Source organism: Lepisma saccharinum, chromosome 21 (assembly GCF_977018435.1).
Source record: "Lepisma saccharinum chromosome 21, izLepSacc3.1, whole genome shotgun sequence".
Lineage (NCBI taxonomy): Eukaryota > Metazoa > Arthropoda > Insecta > Zygentoma > Lepismatidae > Lepisma > Lepisma saccharinum.
The window spans coordinates 23,543,215-23,561,608 of NC_139249.1; the positions used below are offsets into that span (position 1 = coordinate 23,543,215).

Genomic DNA, 18,394 nt, shown 5'->3' on the forward strand with positions numbered 1-18,394 from the left:
TGAAAAAATGTGTGATTTCATTTTGGCTTTCCAAATTATTCCTTGCATAATACACACCCCAGCTTTGAGGGGTAAAAATATGGGAAAAAAGTGCACATTGTACACGCGTAAATACGGCACATACTCTCCAAATATGATTTTTTGTGTAAAATTTCAATTTTCTGCTTCCTCTTGTTGTAATTGTGTTTTTTGGGGAACGAGATGCACAATTTTTCCTTCCCATAATTGTGGGATTCTTTGAGAATATGAACTAAACCAACCACAACTGTTAATGGTAAATGAACTAAACCAACCACAAGTGTTAATGGTAAATAATTTTCTTCTTCGAATTTTTACGCAACAGTGCACATTTCAAAATCTCCTGGTGTGAGAGGCTACCAGCCACTAAAGGTTAATTGTGAATATGATTTACTTGTTAAGTTTCTTTTTACAAATAATATATGTGAATAATGTATTTTTCCTAATAGGGAAGGAGCTGTTGGTTTTTCAAAGCTGAATCTTTCAGAAGGAGCTTCAGGGCTTCAGAGGCAACCAAGAATCAATGTGACTGTTAGTTTGAAGTAAGTAGGGAGAAAGTAGTGAACCATGGTATATCAGTAAACAGCCTTATTACTGAATTATACAGAAATGCAGATTTTGTAATTAAGGGGTTTCTAGCTTTGCTTCCTGTAGGGAACACTTTTGTAACAGTGGATCACAATCTGTAATTTGGATCCTTTCTAAGACTGTTCATCTAGTACAAGTTAGTCTCTACACGTAAATCTGCAATGCACTCATTTCTGATATTGGTTTGACATTTTTTGATTTTGTTGTCGTCGTCTGGTACCAACCATGATTTGTGGTATTTTCTCACTTTTGTGCTAATTGTATCAAAATTCCCATTTTGTAAATTTTGCACAATTTTATGCTGAATACACATGCTGAATACACCAAGAATACTGAATTCTGCATGTTTTGAAACTTCACTATTCATTCTAGTAACAAGGTTCAGACATTCATACCAGCAGTAAACTAACTAACTAACTCCCTAGCCTTCTTAAACCCGAAGGTTCATGGCTGCAGCAACACAGGCCTTCCATCTTTCCCTATCTTGAGCAAGTTCTATATACTCTTTTCCATCCCTACCGATTTCCCTTAGGTCCATCTCAACGTTGTCCCTCCATCTTCGTCTTGGCCTTCCTACAGGTCTCTTACCACCAGGTTTCCCAACAAGAATCCTGTAAACTCCTCTTTCCTCTCCCATTCGTGCCACATGGCCTGCCCACCTAAGTCTTCTTGATTTAATCATTCTAATAATATCTGGACATGAATACAAATTAGTTAGTTCTAAATTATGTAACCTTCTCCACTCACCTGTCTCCTCGTCCCTTTTAGGTCCAAATATTTTCCTAGGGATCTTATTTTCAAATACTCTCAATTTATGTTCCTCTTTCAATGTAAGGGACCAAGTTTCACACACACATAATACTACAGGCAAAATTACTGTTTTGTATATTTTAACTTTTAGTTTCTTAGATACTGCTGTTTTACCAGCATTAAAACCTTTGTGAATAAATAAGAAAATCCTTTAACTTTCAAAAGTATTCAATTACATTTGCAAATGTTCATTTTCACAGGATTTTTTCATTTTTTTTACCAGCAGTATGTTTTGCAATTTATGAATACTGTACAAATTGTCCCTAACAAGCCAAATTTATATTGTTTTACAATTTTTTTTGTGAAAGAGGAAGTAAATGGAATATGCGATCTGAGGTGGTCTAGTCGGTAGGGTGTCTGACTGCCACGTGGGAGACCTAGGTTCAATTCCCAGAGTGGGTGATCTAAGGTCTGAATTTTTCTGGCCTTGTCCCCGCATAAAGCAGCTCTGGAGCTTGCCCAGCATCAAACCAATGGATACCTGTGGGTAAAGATGGCCTGAGCATGGTGCTGATCACATCATCTCCAAAATGGCTGAGATCGAGAATATGTGTCTACCCTCACATCCCCTAAATGTGCCTTCATTGCAGGGTGCTATATGCACAGGGAACTTTACCTTTACATTTTAGACATTTTCCTGCATTTTTGAGCTCGCAGCTAGAATGATATCATCCCAACCTAGACATATTTCAATACAGCATCTTCTGATCCGACCATCCCCATCAGTCTCCCAAGAAAGATTTTTACAAACACACCCACATAACACTTTTCTTGCCATGTGCTGCCTTAACAAGTAATGTTTTGTGCAGCAAGCTTCTAATGAGCCATTGAAGATTCTTAAAACATAATTTTTACTAATATGCAGTGCTCAAAAAATTGTCTTCAAAGCTAGGCGCCAGATCTGAAAATCAGGAGCCAGGAAACCACCTACTAGCAATTGTGCATACTACAGTATGTTTCAAAAGTCGGGCAATCCAAACTTTGAAAATATATATCATGAAAATCGTAAGAGATATGTACACCGGGTTTTCTTCACTAAACTAATCCTGTAGGCTATCACTGGGTTCATCAATTTATGTTACCATTTATCTAAATATAAGCAATTACATTCTTTTAAGAAACATTGTTAATTTGCTGAAAACATCTGAGAACTGATTTTCAACAATAAATACCAACTCTTAAACAATTTGTGGGATCATTTGTTGGTGTTTGACTGTTTATAAAACAGTTGCTTTGTGAGGTATAGCAGAAGCAGGGCATTTTTATTGGAAAACCTCTTGCACATGTGTGTAAGAATGAGTAGTGAAATACTCTTCAACAATGCACATGCACTGCTCCAATGAATACGCCATGCTGAATCAACCAGGCACTGTAGTGGCGAAGCGTGAGCGAAGATAATTCAATGTAACCCGGGGCCCATCAAGTATCTGAGCGACGCTCGCTGAGCAAGATTTTTGCTCATTGAGCAGACAGATCTTTTACTTGACACAGTTTGCTTATTGATCAAAATAGTGTCTTTGAATAATCTGTGATGAATGTGGCTGCGTCGAGTGGACAAGATTTCGGTGTTTGAAAAGCTCTTAATTATGGAAATAGAAAGTTGATGTGAACAAAACTGTCGAAATTTTCATATTCACACACTTGTACAACTTTCCAAAACTACGGTGTATATTTTATTTAGTATTTATTATTTGGAATAAACAACACATTTTAATAAAATTACAAAAAGTGGAATATTACACCTTCTGTTACTTGAACTTCCTTTCTAATCACGCTATATGGCAATATTTCGACCTGCTAGTGTTGCCATATATGGAGATATGTCGCAAAAATGGCACTTTTCACTCAACCCATAAAATCGCCAGTCAAAAATTCATCAATTGTTGCACATGACCAATATTTATTTATTTATTCCGAGTTTCAGATAGTCTTATTTGGCCAATTTACACTGAAACAACATAAAGTAGAAACTAAGATAACAAAAGATAAAAACAATAACAAAATGGGATAGATTGTCGCAAATGACAGACTGACATGGCATCAGTCGTCAAATGTCTAATTATGACCCTTCGATAATTTCTTACATATTTTTCTTGCTCAGAAGTTCACTTCTGGAAAAATTTGAATGCTGCATTCTGCCAGTTATTAATTTTTATAATTTTCTGTATGGAGTGAACTGATCATTTGAAGCATTGAAAATATCTCAATGAATGAGGCTTTGTAATGCAGAAAACCCGGTGTAAATGTCTCTTACAGTTTTCATGATATACATTTCCAAATTTTGGGTTGTGATTTTTTTGAAACACTGTATAAGATGCTGAGCATCACGGTATTCAAAACATCGCTAAATTATTTGAAAAAGCAGGAAATAGGGTATTGGGGGACAAAGGGTAAGAAATTGTTACGGACTCTATGGAATGTTCACAATGTTGATAAAAAAAATATCATCTACTAACTTACACTGCACTGCAATTTGAACTTAGAATCTTCAAAATTTCGTATATATTACAGCAAAAGATCACAGTCACCAGCCTGAAACTTTTAGTCGACCTGGATTTTTCGAGCCCTGCTAACATGTTAAAATTTGGCATAACTTTTATCAGGATATTACATGAAGAAGTTATCAGTATTCTGTGATTCATTTTATAGAAATACATTCAACTCCACTTTAAATGAACCCTTACAGATTCAGATAATTAGTTTATTATGTCTGACTCAAACACACAGCTCATCATCACCATAAGTTATAACCCTACCTCTTCAGTTACTCTTCCCCCTCCCCATTGTATTTCAGTCACTCTTCCCCCTCCCCCATTTTATTTCAGTTACTCTTCCCCCTCCCCCATTGTATTTCAGTCACTCTTCCCCCTCCCCCCTGTATTCAGTCAAACTTCCCCCTCCACCATTGTATTTCAGTCACTTACCCCTCCCCCATTGTATTTCAGTCACTCTTCCCCTCCCTCATTGTATTTCAGTCACTAGATGCTAGCAAAACACGGAGGAGAACTGTTTCTTTCAGTCTTCAAGTTAACAAAAGAACAATTGTTTGAAGAGTTGTACTGTACATATGATGATAAGGTAAAGGTAAAGTTTCCCATGCATGTAGCACCGTGCTATTAAGGCACATTTGGGGGATGTAGAAGTAGCACCCCTACTTGATATGATCAGCACCATGCTCCCACCACCTGCCCCCCACCAGGCTTGTCCCCAGATGCCCATGGATTTGAGGCTGGTTGATTCTCATCCACCCCAGGAATCGAACCCAGGTCTCCCACATGGCAGTCAGATGCCTACTGACTAGACCACTATGGAGCATTTCATTTTTATTGGTTCACTAAGACTGAATGTGAGGCTACAGTATAAACTAAATTTGTAATTAATTTTGGATGGCACTAGTGATTTAGGTTCACTATAGTCTAATGTTCACTACGTCCAGAGTTCACTGTATTCAAGGATATTATTATTATTATTTGGAATTTCCATGATAAATTCTTCTGCCACTATTTGGTCACTCTATAACCTTAATATGTTATGCGATAGTTTTTAAATGGAAATTAAGACTAATTACTGTTATTTTTGCAGTGAAAACCAAGTGGACCACCCATCTGCATCTCGTGCTTATCCAGCCAATGTACCATACAGGGGAAGAGGAAACTTCAGGTAATGCCTTCCACACTAGCACCACAGAATGATAAATTTACTATAAATAAGTAATTACTTCTGTTGTTTCTTGAAATGGCATGCAGTCCTTGCTAATATTATATTTTTATGTGAGATCACAATAATTTATTTTCGAACAGTACATGGTATTTGATATGGGTAAGACATTGATAAAGTAGCGAAAAAGTAGCTGCAAAACCTGAGGCCTGATGAATAACCTATTTATGTTTTATGGCATTAAGGAGGCAGTAACATTTGTTTTCTTTACGCAGAGGTCGTGGCGGTCATCAAGGTGGTGGCGATCAACATGCTGCTGTTGGTCAGCATGCTCGTGGCTATAAGACCCAGTTTAAGAAGAAGAGGGTTTCAAAGGGAACCGGAAAACAGTAAGTGACTTGCTTAGGTGTCGTAAAGCATTGTTAAAGGGAAATTGTTTTAGCATTTGATATATTCCACGGATTCATTTCCTGCACAGGGCACAGTTCAACACAAAAGTATACTTTTAACAATGGATAAATTGTATACCTGTTAAAATCCACTTACTTTTAGTATTGGTTTTTATACACATTTCTATGTAGTACTATTGTTGTGTTATAATCTGATACTGATGTATTGGTATTCGTTGGGATTGGTTTTGATTCTGGCTAGTACTTTTCTGGAGTTCACAGGATCCTCAAAAATGCCCCGAAACACTTTCACGGAGTCTAATTATCATGGAGGAAGCATCACAACTTTTCCTAAGATTTTGGCCTGTGTATTCTCCCATCATTGTGAGGAGAATGGGAATCTACGAATGAGTAGCATAGCCCGGTCATAGAAAACCTACAATAATGAGTGGGGGTTTGTCGTGCTAACCACACGTCTCCCCGTAACTGACTTGGAGTGAGGCTGGCAGTTGGTAGGTAGGCACTGACCCTCACAGGCTGTTATGCCACATGTTAACTAACTAACTCTCTAGCCTTCTTAAACACAAATGTTTATGGCTGCAGCAACACAAGCCTTCCATCTGTCCCTATCCCGGGCAAGATCAACCCAATCTTTTCCATCGTTAACCAATTTTCTTTAGGTCCATCTCTTGGCCTTCCTTCAGGTGTCTTACCATCAGGTTTCCCAACAAGAAGGTTTCCCATTCATGCCACATGGCCTGCCCACGTAAGTCTTCTTGATTTAATTATTCTGTGTGAAAAATAATTTTGTGATGGCAACTATTTTAATATTCCAATGCAATTCTTGAGTATTGTAAAGCAAAACTCTGACAAACTGGTGCATATAATTGCAGTTGATTACTTACTTTGAACAACTTTTAATCGTTAACAGTTTTCAAGCATTACTTTTGGTGAAAATTGGGAATAGTATCGGTTTCAATCAAGTGGTATTGGCTCAGACCTCGTTATAACACACCTGATCAAGAAATAATACATAACCCAACCAAAATAACAGTACCTAAACAATTTTCATGAGTACTTAGAAAAAGTTTGCAACAGAAAGAGCACCTCAACAAATCCAAGAATTTACCATTGCTACAGAGAAAACAATACTCACCGTTAATAATGCTAGTAAACAAGAAATACAGCGTGTCCCGCTTATACGTATAATAAAAGAAAAAATCACAACTTTTTTACATGCCAATATTTTTTGCCCAAACTTTGTACATCCATGTAAAAACTCAGAAATTTTTTTTACAAATTAAGAAAACTAGTGCACTTCCACATGTGAACCGTTAGTGGCACGGCAAATGTCAAACCGGTTGTCAGCCTCAAGCCACACGTTTTGAAGCATTTGCGGGGTAATGTTGCTTACTGCAACCACAATTATTTCACGCAATTCTTGTAAATATCTAACCGGTGTACAGTAAACTTTGTCCTTAACATACCCCCACAAAATAAAATCGCACACAGTGAGGTCTGGTGACCGTTGGGGGCCATTTAATACAATTCGAACCTCTTCCTATCCATTTTCCATTGAAATGCTCATCCAAGAAGTCTCTTAACGACATTTGAGAAATGACATGGTGGTCCATCTTGTTGCAGGATGGTGCCGGGTGGAAGTTGGGGTAGGACGAAAAGCTGTAACATGTCCAGGTAATTGTTGGAATTCACTTTTCCCTTGGCGAAAAAGAAGGAACCGATGATTTTGGTCTTCATCACACTGCACCACATGTTCAATTTTGGAGAACCTTGTTCTCTCACACGAACCTTGCGAGGATTTTCGGAACCCCATATCCTACAATTGTGTCGTTTAACATGACCGCTAACCTAGAAAGTGGCCTTATCCGAAAAGCAAACACTGTCCAAGAATAAACCGTCCTGGTCAATTTTCCTAAGCATTTCATTAGCAAATTGAACCCTGACAGGCTTGTCACCAGGTTTTATGCGTTGATGAAGTTGAATTTTGTATGCATGAAGGTGCAGTCTCTTGTGGAGTACCCTGTGTATCACAGATTTAAGCATTTGCAGTTGCCTGCTTGCTTGGTGTATGGATTTCCTTCGGACTCTTGCTAAATGAGGCATGAACACGCTCCACATTCTCATCAGACACTTTCCTTTTTGAATGGGTACCTCTTTATCGGCAACAAAGAACCAGTTTTGTGTAATTGTTTTTCCCATTTCTTTATTGAAATGTAGGTAGGATGGATCTTCTTCTTTAGCACCCAACCCATAACGTACACGAAATAGTCTTTGCACAAGTGTCACAGACTTCATTTCAGACAACGTTAAAACACAAAACACCTTTTCTTGTGGCGACCACATGACGAATGGCTGGCTACTGAGAGACTGATAATATCAGTTTTCAAGACATTCTGACTACTGCGCATGCGCAACTACCACTGAATGTGTTGCTAAAAAAAAATCTGAGTCATTCTTTAAAATGAAACAATAATCACACCATTCTGAAAGTTTGTTTGGAAGTTATGAATTTTTCTTTTATTGTACGTATAAGCGGGACACGCTGTAGAAGTCACTTATTTATTCATTATGTTGGATCAAGGTGTAAGTTATGCTTGAATTAAAACAATGTTAAATACTTTTTTTCTTTTTGCTCACATAAGCAAAAATATTTATTTCCGTTATAGACAAACTCTTACTGAGAATGATGTATTCTGATACCATATCAACAATGCTTCATACTTAAAATACATACTTGTGGATCTTAAATTTCTGGGCAAAGCTCTAACTTTCTTCAAGACTTTCACTTCCGGATACCTTCTGACACTAATAGAAGCAGTCAATTTTTTGTATACTTGATGCCAAGATTGTGTCAAATTTATTATTTTGTGTTTTCTTTGCAGGGAAGAAAGTGAGGACGATGAAGATAAAGACATTGATGAATCGGAAACAAAGTTAAAACTAAATCTTCTTGGTCAGAAAGGTAAATATCTCGTAACATGATAAGAGTTTTACAGATTAAGTATCACAGTTCTCCAAGTACAATAAGATTTATTTCATTCACGAATCAGATGTCTTTTCTAAATTTCTTGATTTATCATTAGAGAAATAACAGATGTGAAAAAAATAACTTAATGAAAACAAACCAACATATTTTCCTTGTCTTTATAAATACCGGCTCCAAATATCACAGGAAACATCACTAAACTGTGGAATTTATTCTGTGTCTGTGTTATTTCTCATTATTTCTCAGATTGCGGTAGTGTGTCATGCAAATATTGCACTTGAGACTATAAGCAATCACTGGGGAAAGTGGTTGAGTAGCTGTAAATGCAAACAATCCGCAAAGTACTGCTGAATTGAAACTGAAATACTCATGGTTTCCAGGAATATACACTCTTCTCTGGTGGTTAATTTTAATTTTGTATGTAAACTTAATCTCTGGATTACCTGTGATGGTTTTCACATGAAGCACCATTTCACGAGTTCTTACGTAATTTCCATTTTGAATGAACTGAATACATATCTGCTTGTATTGGAGAATTATGACTAATTTTTTTCATGAAGTCCTTTTTTTTAAATATTTACAGCATAATTAATCAATTTCCAATGATTTTCATAACTTACAGGATAATAGAAATCTCGGATGGTGTCAAGGTGGTAAATAATCCCTAAATTTTGTGTAAAAATAGTTTATTTCTCTTTTTTTTTCAGTGCATTTTACATCATTTCATGACAAAACATTGTAACAAAATGCACCTCACACCTTTCAAAAACATCAAAAATTAACATTACAATGTGTTATTTCACATTTCGTGTTTTCGTCAAAAACTAAATATGCATGCCCCTAATGGTGACAGTTTAATCTTTGCCTGCCGCACCTCTTGCGTGCCTGTTTTTTCTTTTTCATTTATGTTAGAGCCATTTCAAGCGCAGGCTTTTCAAATTTGCTCCCAAAAAGCAAAAAAATAATCTTAACTCTAAAACTAATTGACGTAGACAGATGAAATTGGTTTTGTTTTCTTTCTTAAAGATCATGGCTTTTAGGGGAGGTAAAATTTATACATTGTGCCTCCCAATAATTGGTGTTAAAGGAAGAAGATGAAAGTTAGTTTTTTAAACCTTGACATTCGGCATTACCCTTGGTGAATGAATAAGATGTAGTTTGTAGCAGTGGTACATTTCTACAACTGTGAACAATTTCGTTGAAATCAGATCAATATTTCTTGAGTAAAAAATAATAAAAGTAATCGAGCTTCATGACAATGTTCGGAATTTCGCTTCTTGTGTCAGCCCTATGAATGCTGGATGGACCAAATTTGGAGGAAAGCACGACAAAAGACCACTCTGTGAGGATATGTGATGCACTTGCCGCAAAATAAAAAAAAAGTGGAAATTACGGGGTTCGTACGTAAATGTTGCATAATTACGGAAAATTTCAAACTTTGGGCCTTTGCCCCTGCTTCCTCCCTAGACCCTTAATGGCCGCTCCACCCTCTATTAATTTGTTGGGTGAGATTAGTTTATTAAATAGAATTATTGGGTGATCATACTTTAGTTTTGTAGGTGTTGCATTGCTTTCTTTTTTAAGTGCTGGTTATACTTAAACGTTACTTAAAATGTTGCTTTTTACTCATTCTTACATTTAGAATTTAAATTGTTCAAAGAGATGCAGGGGTTGAGGCGTTACTAAATATAAAAAATGACAGAACTGAAATATAGTATATAGTTTTCAAGAAATGGCACATTGTCAGCCTTTTATCTTCAATTTATCCCATTGTAACAAAAGGGAAACAAATTGCTTTTCCGAATGGTGCTTCTTAATAATATAACAGTGGATGATGTATTTGTTTTGTAATTCAAGTATATAATACATTTAGGCATAAACTAATAAACAATAAAGACAGAACTGAAATAAAGGGTGTATAGTTTTCAAGAAATCGCATGTTAATTGCTTCTGTGTGCTAACATGTGGTTGGGGCAAATTCCGACAATTGGGCCTTTGCCCCTGCAGTCCCCCTGAAACCTCAATTGTAGGACATTGCTTAACACATTCGGGTCTGGCCTCATAATACAGAATTCTTACCTCTGGTCTGCGGTTTTTGGTTGTTTTTCAAAAAATCATAGGAAAAATATTTTTAATTTGTTTTTATTAAACCACATATTTCTTAAATCTACAAAACTTCCTCTTTTCAATGAACAAAAATTTGTTAAATTTTATTTTCATTTTCAGACGTTTTTTAATATTTTTTTCAGCAATGTTTTGTTAAGAAGAAAAAAGTACAATATTGTAACAAATGTTAATATGGAGATATTTTAAGTTCGTAATCTGGAAATTTCAATAATTAACTACATAAACTATCAATACATCTTTTGAATCTTGCATAAGAATACTTCTTATGTGCACATAACAAAAAATAATTACAAATTACAAGTAATTATCTTTTGTATGAAAAAGTGGCTGGAGGACAGGACCAGACGATGTATCAGTTGGTTCTGCATCATCTGTAAAAATTAAATAAATAAATAAATAAACTAAATAAATAAAATACATTTTCATTTTACATACACTATACAAAATAATAAATGGAAAAACTAAAAATATATATATACATAACCTACCTACCAAATCTTCAAATTCATCTGCATCATCAAAATCGTCGCTAACTTCAAACTCTGAGGCGGAATCCTCTATGCAGTCTGGATCTAACGACGTCATTCTAAACAATGCACAGTACATCAACCAGACAACAAACAGTCACAGGTGCGAGATAAAAATAGCACATGAGTCACCTAGCGGTCGGAATTTCAACAGAGGGGCTTGAATGAACACGCGCATGAGACTAAGTACGAGCATAGCGATTGCATACCGCAGGATGGGCTATGCCCGTCGTTCGTCCACAATGACTTTAAGTGCACTGCGGGCTATGCCCGTCGTGAGACCCCAATGTGTTAAAAATGTTGCTTTTTCCTTATTCTTGCGTGTAGATTTTTTTTTAAAAAAAAAAATATGCAGTAGTATTGAACATATACCTAGGTAGTTACTTTTAGAAATCTATCCCATAATAATATGGCAGTAATGAAAGAAAAAGAAGGGATACAAAGGACTTTTTCTAACTTTGCTTGTTAATAGTATTAACAATGGTCGTATTGTTTTGTAATTCGAATATATCATACCTTCATATGTATACCGGGGTGTCTACCAGTTAAGAATGTCTAGAAATTATCAAGAAATGAAAGGTCAAGAAAAGAATCGAAGAAATTATGCTTGTGGTCAAATCTAAAATTGTATTGAGTTGTGGTTAAGATTGGTTCTCTTTGTTTCTTAAGAATTACATTCTTGTATGTGTGAAGTTCCTGTGTCTTGACGCAAATTCAACAGAAAAATCTAAGTTGTGTCTGATATGTGGAATAACGTTTTCGGGGAGATTTATGCATGATTGATAAGAATAAAGCTGCTCTCGAGAAGATTGGTTTCTTCTGCTAAATGCTTCTGGCATTACTCAACTTCAGCATCAAAGGTTGATCAGAAAGGACGAGAATGGCTATGCAAGTCATACCGAGAATAATGAATACCTTTTGACAACGGGAGATCATATTACATTTATTGTTTATAATGTATCATTTATGCGATCCATCCTTTAATAAGTAATAACAATACATTAATAATAACAATAATTTTATAATTAGGCCTAAACCGATTTTTCAGGAAAGGGGGAGGGGGTAAACTTCTTGATGTCCTGTTTTTCGGTCAAAGTATTATGGTCACCCTATGTCGTTCAAATTGAAAATTAATCTCGTAAAAACTTTATATTGGAGAAAAATTATATATCAAATAGCATTATGCTATTTATAATCTAGTTGTGTAGAATATTTTAAAATCCATTAGAAAAAAAATATGCATCGAAGACGAGACCACTTCCCTCCCCAAATATAACCAGAATGAAGTTAGTATTCACTAAGTACTAATGACACTTTTCACCGTTCATAGAGGAATGCCAGCATGATTTCTCCAAACATTATCTGAGTCACAGTAAGTTCCAAGAGTCGCACACCACATGTTGATGCAGTTTGGAACAAATATGGTGAAAATACCACTTAGTGGTACAGCTTTTTACCAGCTGGGCATAAAGCTCTTCGTGGAAGAAAGGAGGTTCTACGACCAGTTGAGACACACTTGAAAAATTCTCAGTTCGTCATTCTTAGAAAAAATATTTTGTTTTTATAAAATAAGGTTGACGTTTTAATCTTAAATTATATGTAAATATTGTGTTAATTGTAAATTTTTCAGATGCCTCTAAGAAGAAGTCTGAGAAGAAGCCAGAAAAGAAACCCGAAAATATAGAGGCAGAAATGAAGATGACAGGTGCTGAAGTCCAAAACTTCGTCCAAGCAATTTGTAGCATTGATGTAAGTATAGTTGTGTTCGCTAATAGCTAAACTTAATTAGTCACTACTCTGTGTGAGATGTTAGGGAGGGAGAGAGAGAGAGGGAGGGAGGGAGCGAGCTAGGGAGAGGGAGGAAAATAGTTTCGTACCTTTTTGTATTTTCATTGCATTCTACCCACCTTAAACTACTTTTTTATGTAGTTTCCACCATTGTTCAAGCATTTGTCATAGCGTGGCACAAGTTTTTGTATCCCTCATCATAGAATGTTGCCGCCTGTGATGACTTTCTTTGGCACCCACCTTGAGCACAATGTTCGCTAGAATATGTCATAGAAATCTAATGAAAGAGGTAATTTTAATGGAACTTTGTTTACTAAAATTGCATACAAAAATTCAGTTCCTAGGATTGGTTTATTTTACTTCGCATTTGACTACTTTTGGCTAATCGCGAAGATAAGGATGAATGAACACTCACAAAGAACACCCATGCCCAAGTCGGGATTCAAATCTGGGACCCCTGCCATCGTAACACATTGTGCTAGCCACTCTGTCGCAGAGATTGGCTTGAGGGGAATTTGAACACTTGGTTGCCACATTCACAGCAGAGAAGGAAGGAAGACAACCGACACACAGGGATCAGGTATTTCTAATGGTGAGTGGAAGAGAATTTACCATCTACGGGTTTGCAGTTGCAGTTGCAACGTTTGCAGCAAGTCTGCAGATGACAAACATCTGAATGATCAATACCTTATTGCATTTAATATACTGGAAGGAACCACTCGCTTATCAGCTTTTTTAACAAGTTCCTGAGGGGAAGTGAGTACTACCTTTCAGTATATTAATATAATAGTTAATGAGAATTAGTGGAAAATTAGAAAGCACAACATTATTATTAGAATTCACTATATAGGTTAGAGATATAGTCAGTTAGATTGTTACAACCAGCGGCGGCTCTAAGGGGAGAGTTTCCATGCCATGGGTCTACCCTCAGAATAAGCACTTGCTTCGCCAAAATATAGTTAAATTAATACATTTACAAACAAGGAGATTCGAATCTCGTAAGCATTAAGCTTACGGCCACCTCAATTCCTGCGCCGCATCTCCAGCTCTTCTCTCACTTACTCCGGGCCAGGATAGTGTGGCCCTTGCGCAGAGTCATGCAAAAGGCTCCGCAAGAAACGAGGAAGGAGGTGGTATCATGGTGGTAACCATAAGACAACTAGCCGTGCCCATTTTCGGCTGGCACGACGCAAGGGCTTTCGCATTGTGTTACATAGTTTCAAACTTCACAGAGAACTGACTAATCCTGACCGATTTGTAATACTCGTTGGAGAAGTAATTTGTGAGAAAGATACTTTTCTGCATACTTGGCAAGAACGAACGTAATATCTTCCCAAATTTATATAACAATTTAGATAGATACGTCTAAAAGAGCCATCCACACTTTTTTGTTATGGATTTCTTCCTTAAGAAAAGACGTATCTTTTGGTTTCATGCACACAGACACTCACGTGTTGCAACTGACATTGACAATATTGAAGACATTTTCTGTAAAAGAGAATTGTCTAAATATGAAAGGGAATTCACATCACCAGGAGATTTTTTACTTTAATATTTGTAAAGAATCACACAGAAAATCTATCAGTATAAGAATTTCACTTGGAGATATAATTCAATTTCTTGCATTGAATTTTAAAAATTGTAGATCCACAGTTCATTTAGCAGGTAATAATATTTTAGTTGTTAGTAACACCGATTTTATTGATGTACTGTCTGCCGTGCTGGGGTTGCAAATGATAAACAAAGCAAGGCTAGAATACCATGGTTGACTCAGTGTCTCTAATTGTCCAGTGTTTTTCTTTTTAGTGAAGCCAAAGTGTCCGATGGTGTGTGAAAGGAAGGGTAGTGAGTGAAGATGAGTCAGATTAGAACATTATTACATACACCGTTTTCCAAGGTACTTTACGATATTAAATTAAAAGTTAAACAACTTGGCCGTCCCGCGCCAGATTTAAACATCAATTCTATTTTTTTTTTTAAAAAAAAGTGTTAAATGTGACAGGCGTCGAAATTTTAATAGTTGCATTTATTTCATAGAAACTCTGGCCGACCTCTGTGCACAGCATGCTATGATGCCAGAGATCACAGGTTCGAATCCCGGCCTGTGCATGGGTGTTCTTCGTGATCAGCCAAAAGTAGTGCAAATGCAAAGTAAAATAAACCAATCATAGGAACTGAATTTTTGTCTGCAATTTTAGTAAACAAAGTTCCATTAAAATTACCTCTTTGATTAGATTTCTATGACATATGCGAGCGAAAATTTTTCAATTTCTTGATCACGTCGGCACTACCCATCATACTAGCTGTCAGCCGCCACTGGTTGCAACTACAATTTCTAGGACCTCCCCAACAGCAAGCAATTTAAACTATATTCATATTACATTGTTTTCTTTCCAGTTGAAGAAGAAAGTCCAGGGAATTGTATTGGTTGGTGTGGGTGAGAACTATAAGGAAATATCCAGTGTTCCTACAACTGTTGATGAGATTATAAATTTCAAGAAGACCACAAGGAAGGCAAGATACATTAAAGGCTGTAAGTATATCTACACACGATACATTGAAGAAGAATCTTGTGTCTACTTGGTAAATTTCTTATCTTTTATTCCCCCTCCCCCCAAGTTGAACTTGTTTCTTTAGAACTAACAACACCATCATTAGTGTTGATTTTGGAAAGTGATGACACTGTTTCATGATTTTCACATTAATCATTTTATGCATGTAAACAAAATTAGTTCCAATTTTTCAAACAGGGACCTTGAGTCATTCACGTGATCTTATGTATTTGTTAGATTTCCCCTCCTTAGCTGAATAGCATTGTGTGCCTACATATTTATGTACCATTCTCAATTTCAGTTGCAAATTGATCATGACATTGTGAAGAATATCGAAAAGTGGTAAAAATATGTGCAAATTAGCAATATACTTAATGGATATGTGCAATGCAATTGCATCTTTTACTGTACTGACTTGTACATAAGAAATGTTTTGAGTGAATGTTGTACATATACAGGGTGTCTACCAGTCAGGTAGGTCAAGAAAGTCAAGGATCCAAGACAGTCGAATCAGTTGGTTGCGCCTTCGTCCTAGACTCGCAAAGTTCCAGTTACTCGCTACATCCTGCCTGTTCCATCTATACGGCAGAGTTGTACACCATTCTAAAGGCACTTGACTTTGCAGACGTCAATGGGCTGAAGAAAGTCCTTGTGTGCTGTGATTCGACCAGCGGGTTGCAGTCTCTGGATTCGCCGTATTCCCGGCATCCGGTAGCGCAACGCATATTAAGACTGCTTGTGTCCTTATCTGCCAGCGCGGATGTACACTTCTGTTGGGTCCCTAGCAACGTGCCCATCCAGGGGAACGAAGCAGCAGATGCTGCCGCCAAGTCTGCTGATGCAGATGGCGACGTTCTCGTCCACCTTTTGCCAGCTAGCGACCTGCAGAACTTGTTCCGTTGTTGCATTCTTGACACTTGGCAGGCCAAGTGGGATGCAGAAATGGGGAACAAGCTTCACGCTGTTAAGCCCACCATAGGTGCTTGGCGTTCCTCGTCCCGTCTCTCTCGGCGAGAAGAAGTCATTCTTACCCGCATGCGTCTAGGACATGGCCGTCTAACGCATGGGCAAGGGCTGGACCCTCCGTTGTGTCGTGTTTGCAATGTTGTATTAAGTATTCGATGCATTCTCTATGAATGTGTCGATCTTGCTTACCTCCGGCAGACTTTTAACCTTTCTGGCTGTTTTTCATCCCTCTTGGGCGATGACAGCAGTATTTTAACAAATGTTTTTAGTTTTTTGCGAAGAGCTGGACTCTTCCACTGTCTGTAAGGAGGTTTTTAGTTTGTTTGTTCCGACTTTTTAATGTGTTGTGTTTGTCTCGTGCAGGTCTCTTTACAACCTTGCACTTTTAGTTTTTCCCAAGGGGCTATCTACACCCCTTTTTAAATTTTTAGTCAGAATTTTAGATAAGGGGATATTTCCCCATATACATAGAAGGGTGCGAAATGGCCTTAAGTGCCGACACAACCAGAAATTTTAAATCAATCAATCAAGAAATTATGCTTGTGGTCAAGAATTTTTGCTATTTTTTACAGTATAGTGAATTTACATTGTTATACAGAGGATGTTCGCTTTATATCTGACCATTGTCGGTTTGGTGCTGCCACCTGGCGTATCATGTTGGAACTATGGGTCTGCTGGCGGGAGCAGTGTTGTGTCTGACCTTGTAGGTGCATGAGTGTTGATAGTGAATGTTATCAAATGGTGCCGAAAATCAACCGGTATTGGGAGGGTTACGTAATGGCCCTTTTCCATGCTAAGTTTTCATTGTGAAACGCATTGTGAAACAGTGTCGGGAGAATGGGTTAACACTCGGGGTGACTACTGCGAAAGCTATTGTGGCCCGTTACACACAACAAGCTCTCCTTGCGAAACATTCACCCACGAAAACCACCAGGAGAATGGCTGCAAGCAAAGTGTCACCCGCAATGCTAAGGGGGATCCGTGCCAAGAAAATCCCCCGACTCAACGTGATATGGCCCACAGATTTCACCTCGCACCGTCAACTGTGAACACAACAATTCGCAAGCGCCTCAGGTTGAAGTGTTTGCGGAAGGCCCATGTACACCACCTTCTACTGCATCACATTGCCGAACGTAAGACAAACTGCAGGAAACTGTATGAAAAGTACCTGGCGGGTTCCAAATTGAAGAAAGTTGTCACAATGGATGAATCACATGTCCATCTCACTGCTGGTGGTCACATTCGGGCGATCACATACCGTGACATTGATGGCAAAGGGCGCAGCAACTTTGTTCGTTAGTGCAGGGAAAGTTTCCCTCGTGGCTTTATGGTTGTGATGGGATTCGGATATGAGGGTAAGTTGATGATACGCAAGGTGGACAAAAACGTGAAGGTGAATGCCAGATACTTCCAAGACTCCATTCTGACACCTATCTATCGGAGAGACGTCCCCATTCCCCATCCAGGATTAAGTCTTTAAGAAACTACAGCCTCAGTTTTCATCTTAACTGGACTTGTAGTAATGGTTTTTCATTGAATAAAAATATATTTTCTTAATTTGCAACTATACCTAAGTATAAATAAATGTTAGGAAAAAATTTCAAGAAAAATTAAAGAAATGTCGAGAAAAAGTCATGAATAGTTCAAGAATTTTGCATTTGTTATTTGGGTAGACACCCTGATATAATTATGGATTTTCATATGCTAGATTGAGTGTCAAAATGTATCTGTATTAGAAACTACTAGCACATATACTTTGATTACATGAGTTGTCTTCATTTTATAAATATTATATTATAATACTGTGTTTGTTCGTTGTAGCTGTTGATGATGATTCAAAGAAGGATAACACACTGTTCCTTACGACAGAAGAGTTGGATCCAGTGTTACGGGCAATATGGAGTGTTGATGTAAGTTTTTACAGACATAATATTATTTTAGTGCTCAAATGTATACACATACACA

The 18,394-nt window shown here is 37.2% G+C and overlaps 1 protein-coding gene across 4 annotated transcripts in view; it reads left to right on the top strand.

Moving 5' to 3' along the window:
- Positions 1–18,394, top strand: part of LOC146004385 (uncharacterized) — a 72,320-nt gene that overhangs the window by 39,643 nt on the left and 14,283 nt on the right. For all 4 annotated transcript variants that reach the window (XM_083143188.1, XM_083143191.1, XM_083143190.1 and 1 more), the window contains 7 exons: positions 468–560; positions 4,999–5,076; positions 5,349–5,462; positions 8,366–8,445; positions 12,754–12,872; positions 15,309–15,444; positions 18,251–18,339. In XM_083143188.1, coding sequence (XP_082999314.1) covers positions 468–560; positions 4,999–5,076; positions 5,349–5,462; positions 8,366–8,445; positions 12,754–12,872; positions 15,309–15,444; positions 18,251–18,339 — 709 coding nt within the window. The remainder of the gene's footprint in view (positions 1–467; positions 561–4,998; positions 5,077–5,348; positions 5,463–8,365; positions 8,446–12,753; positions 12,873–15,308; positions 15,445–18,250; positions 18,340–18,394) is intronic.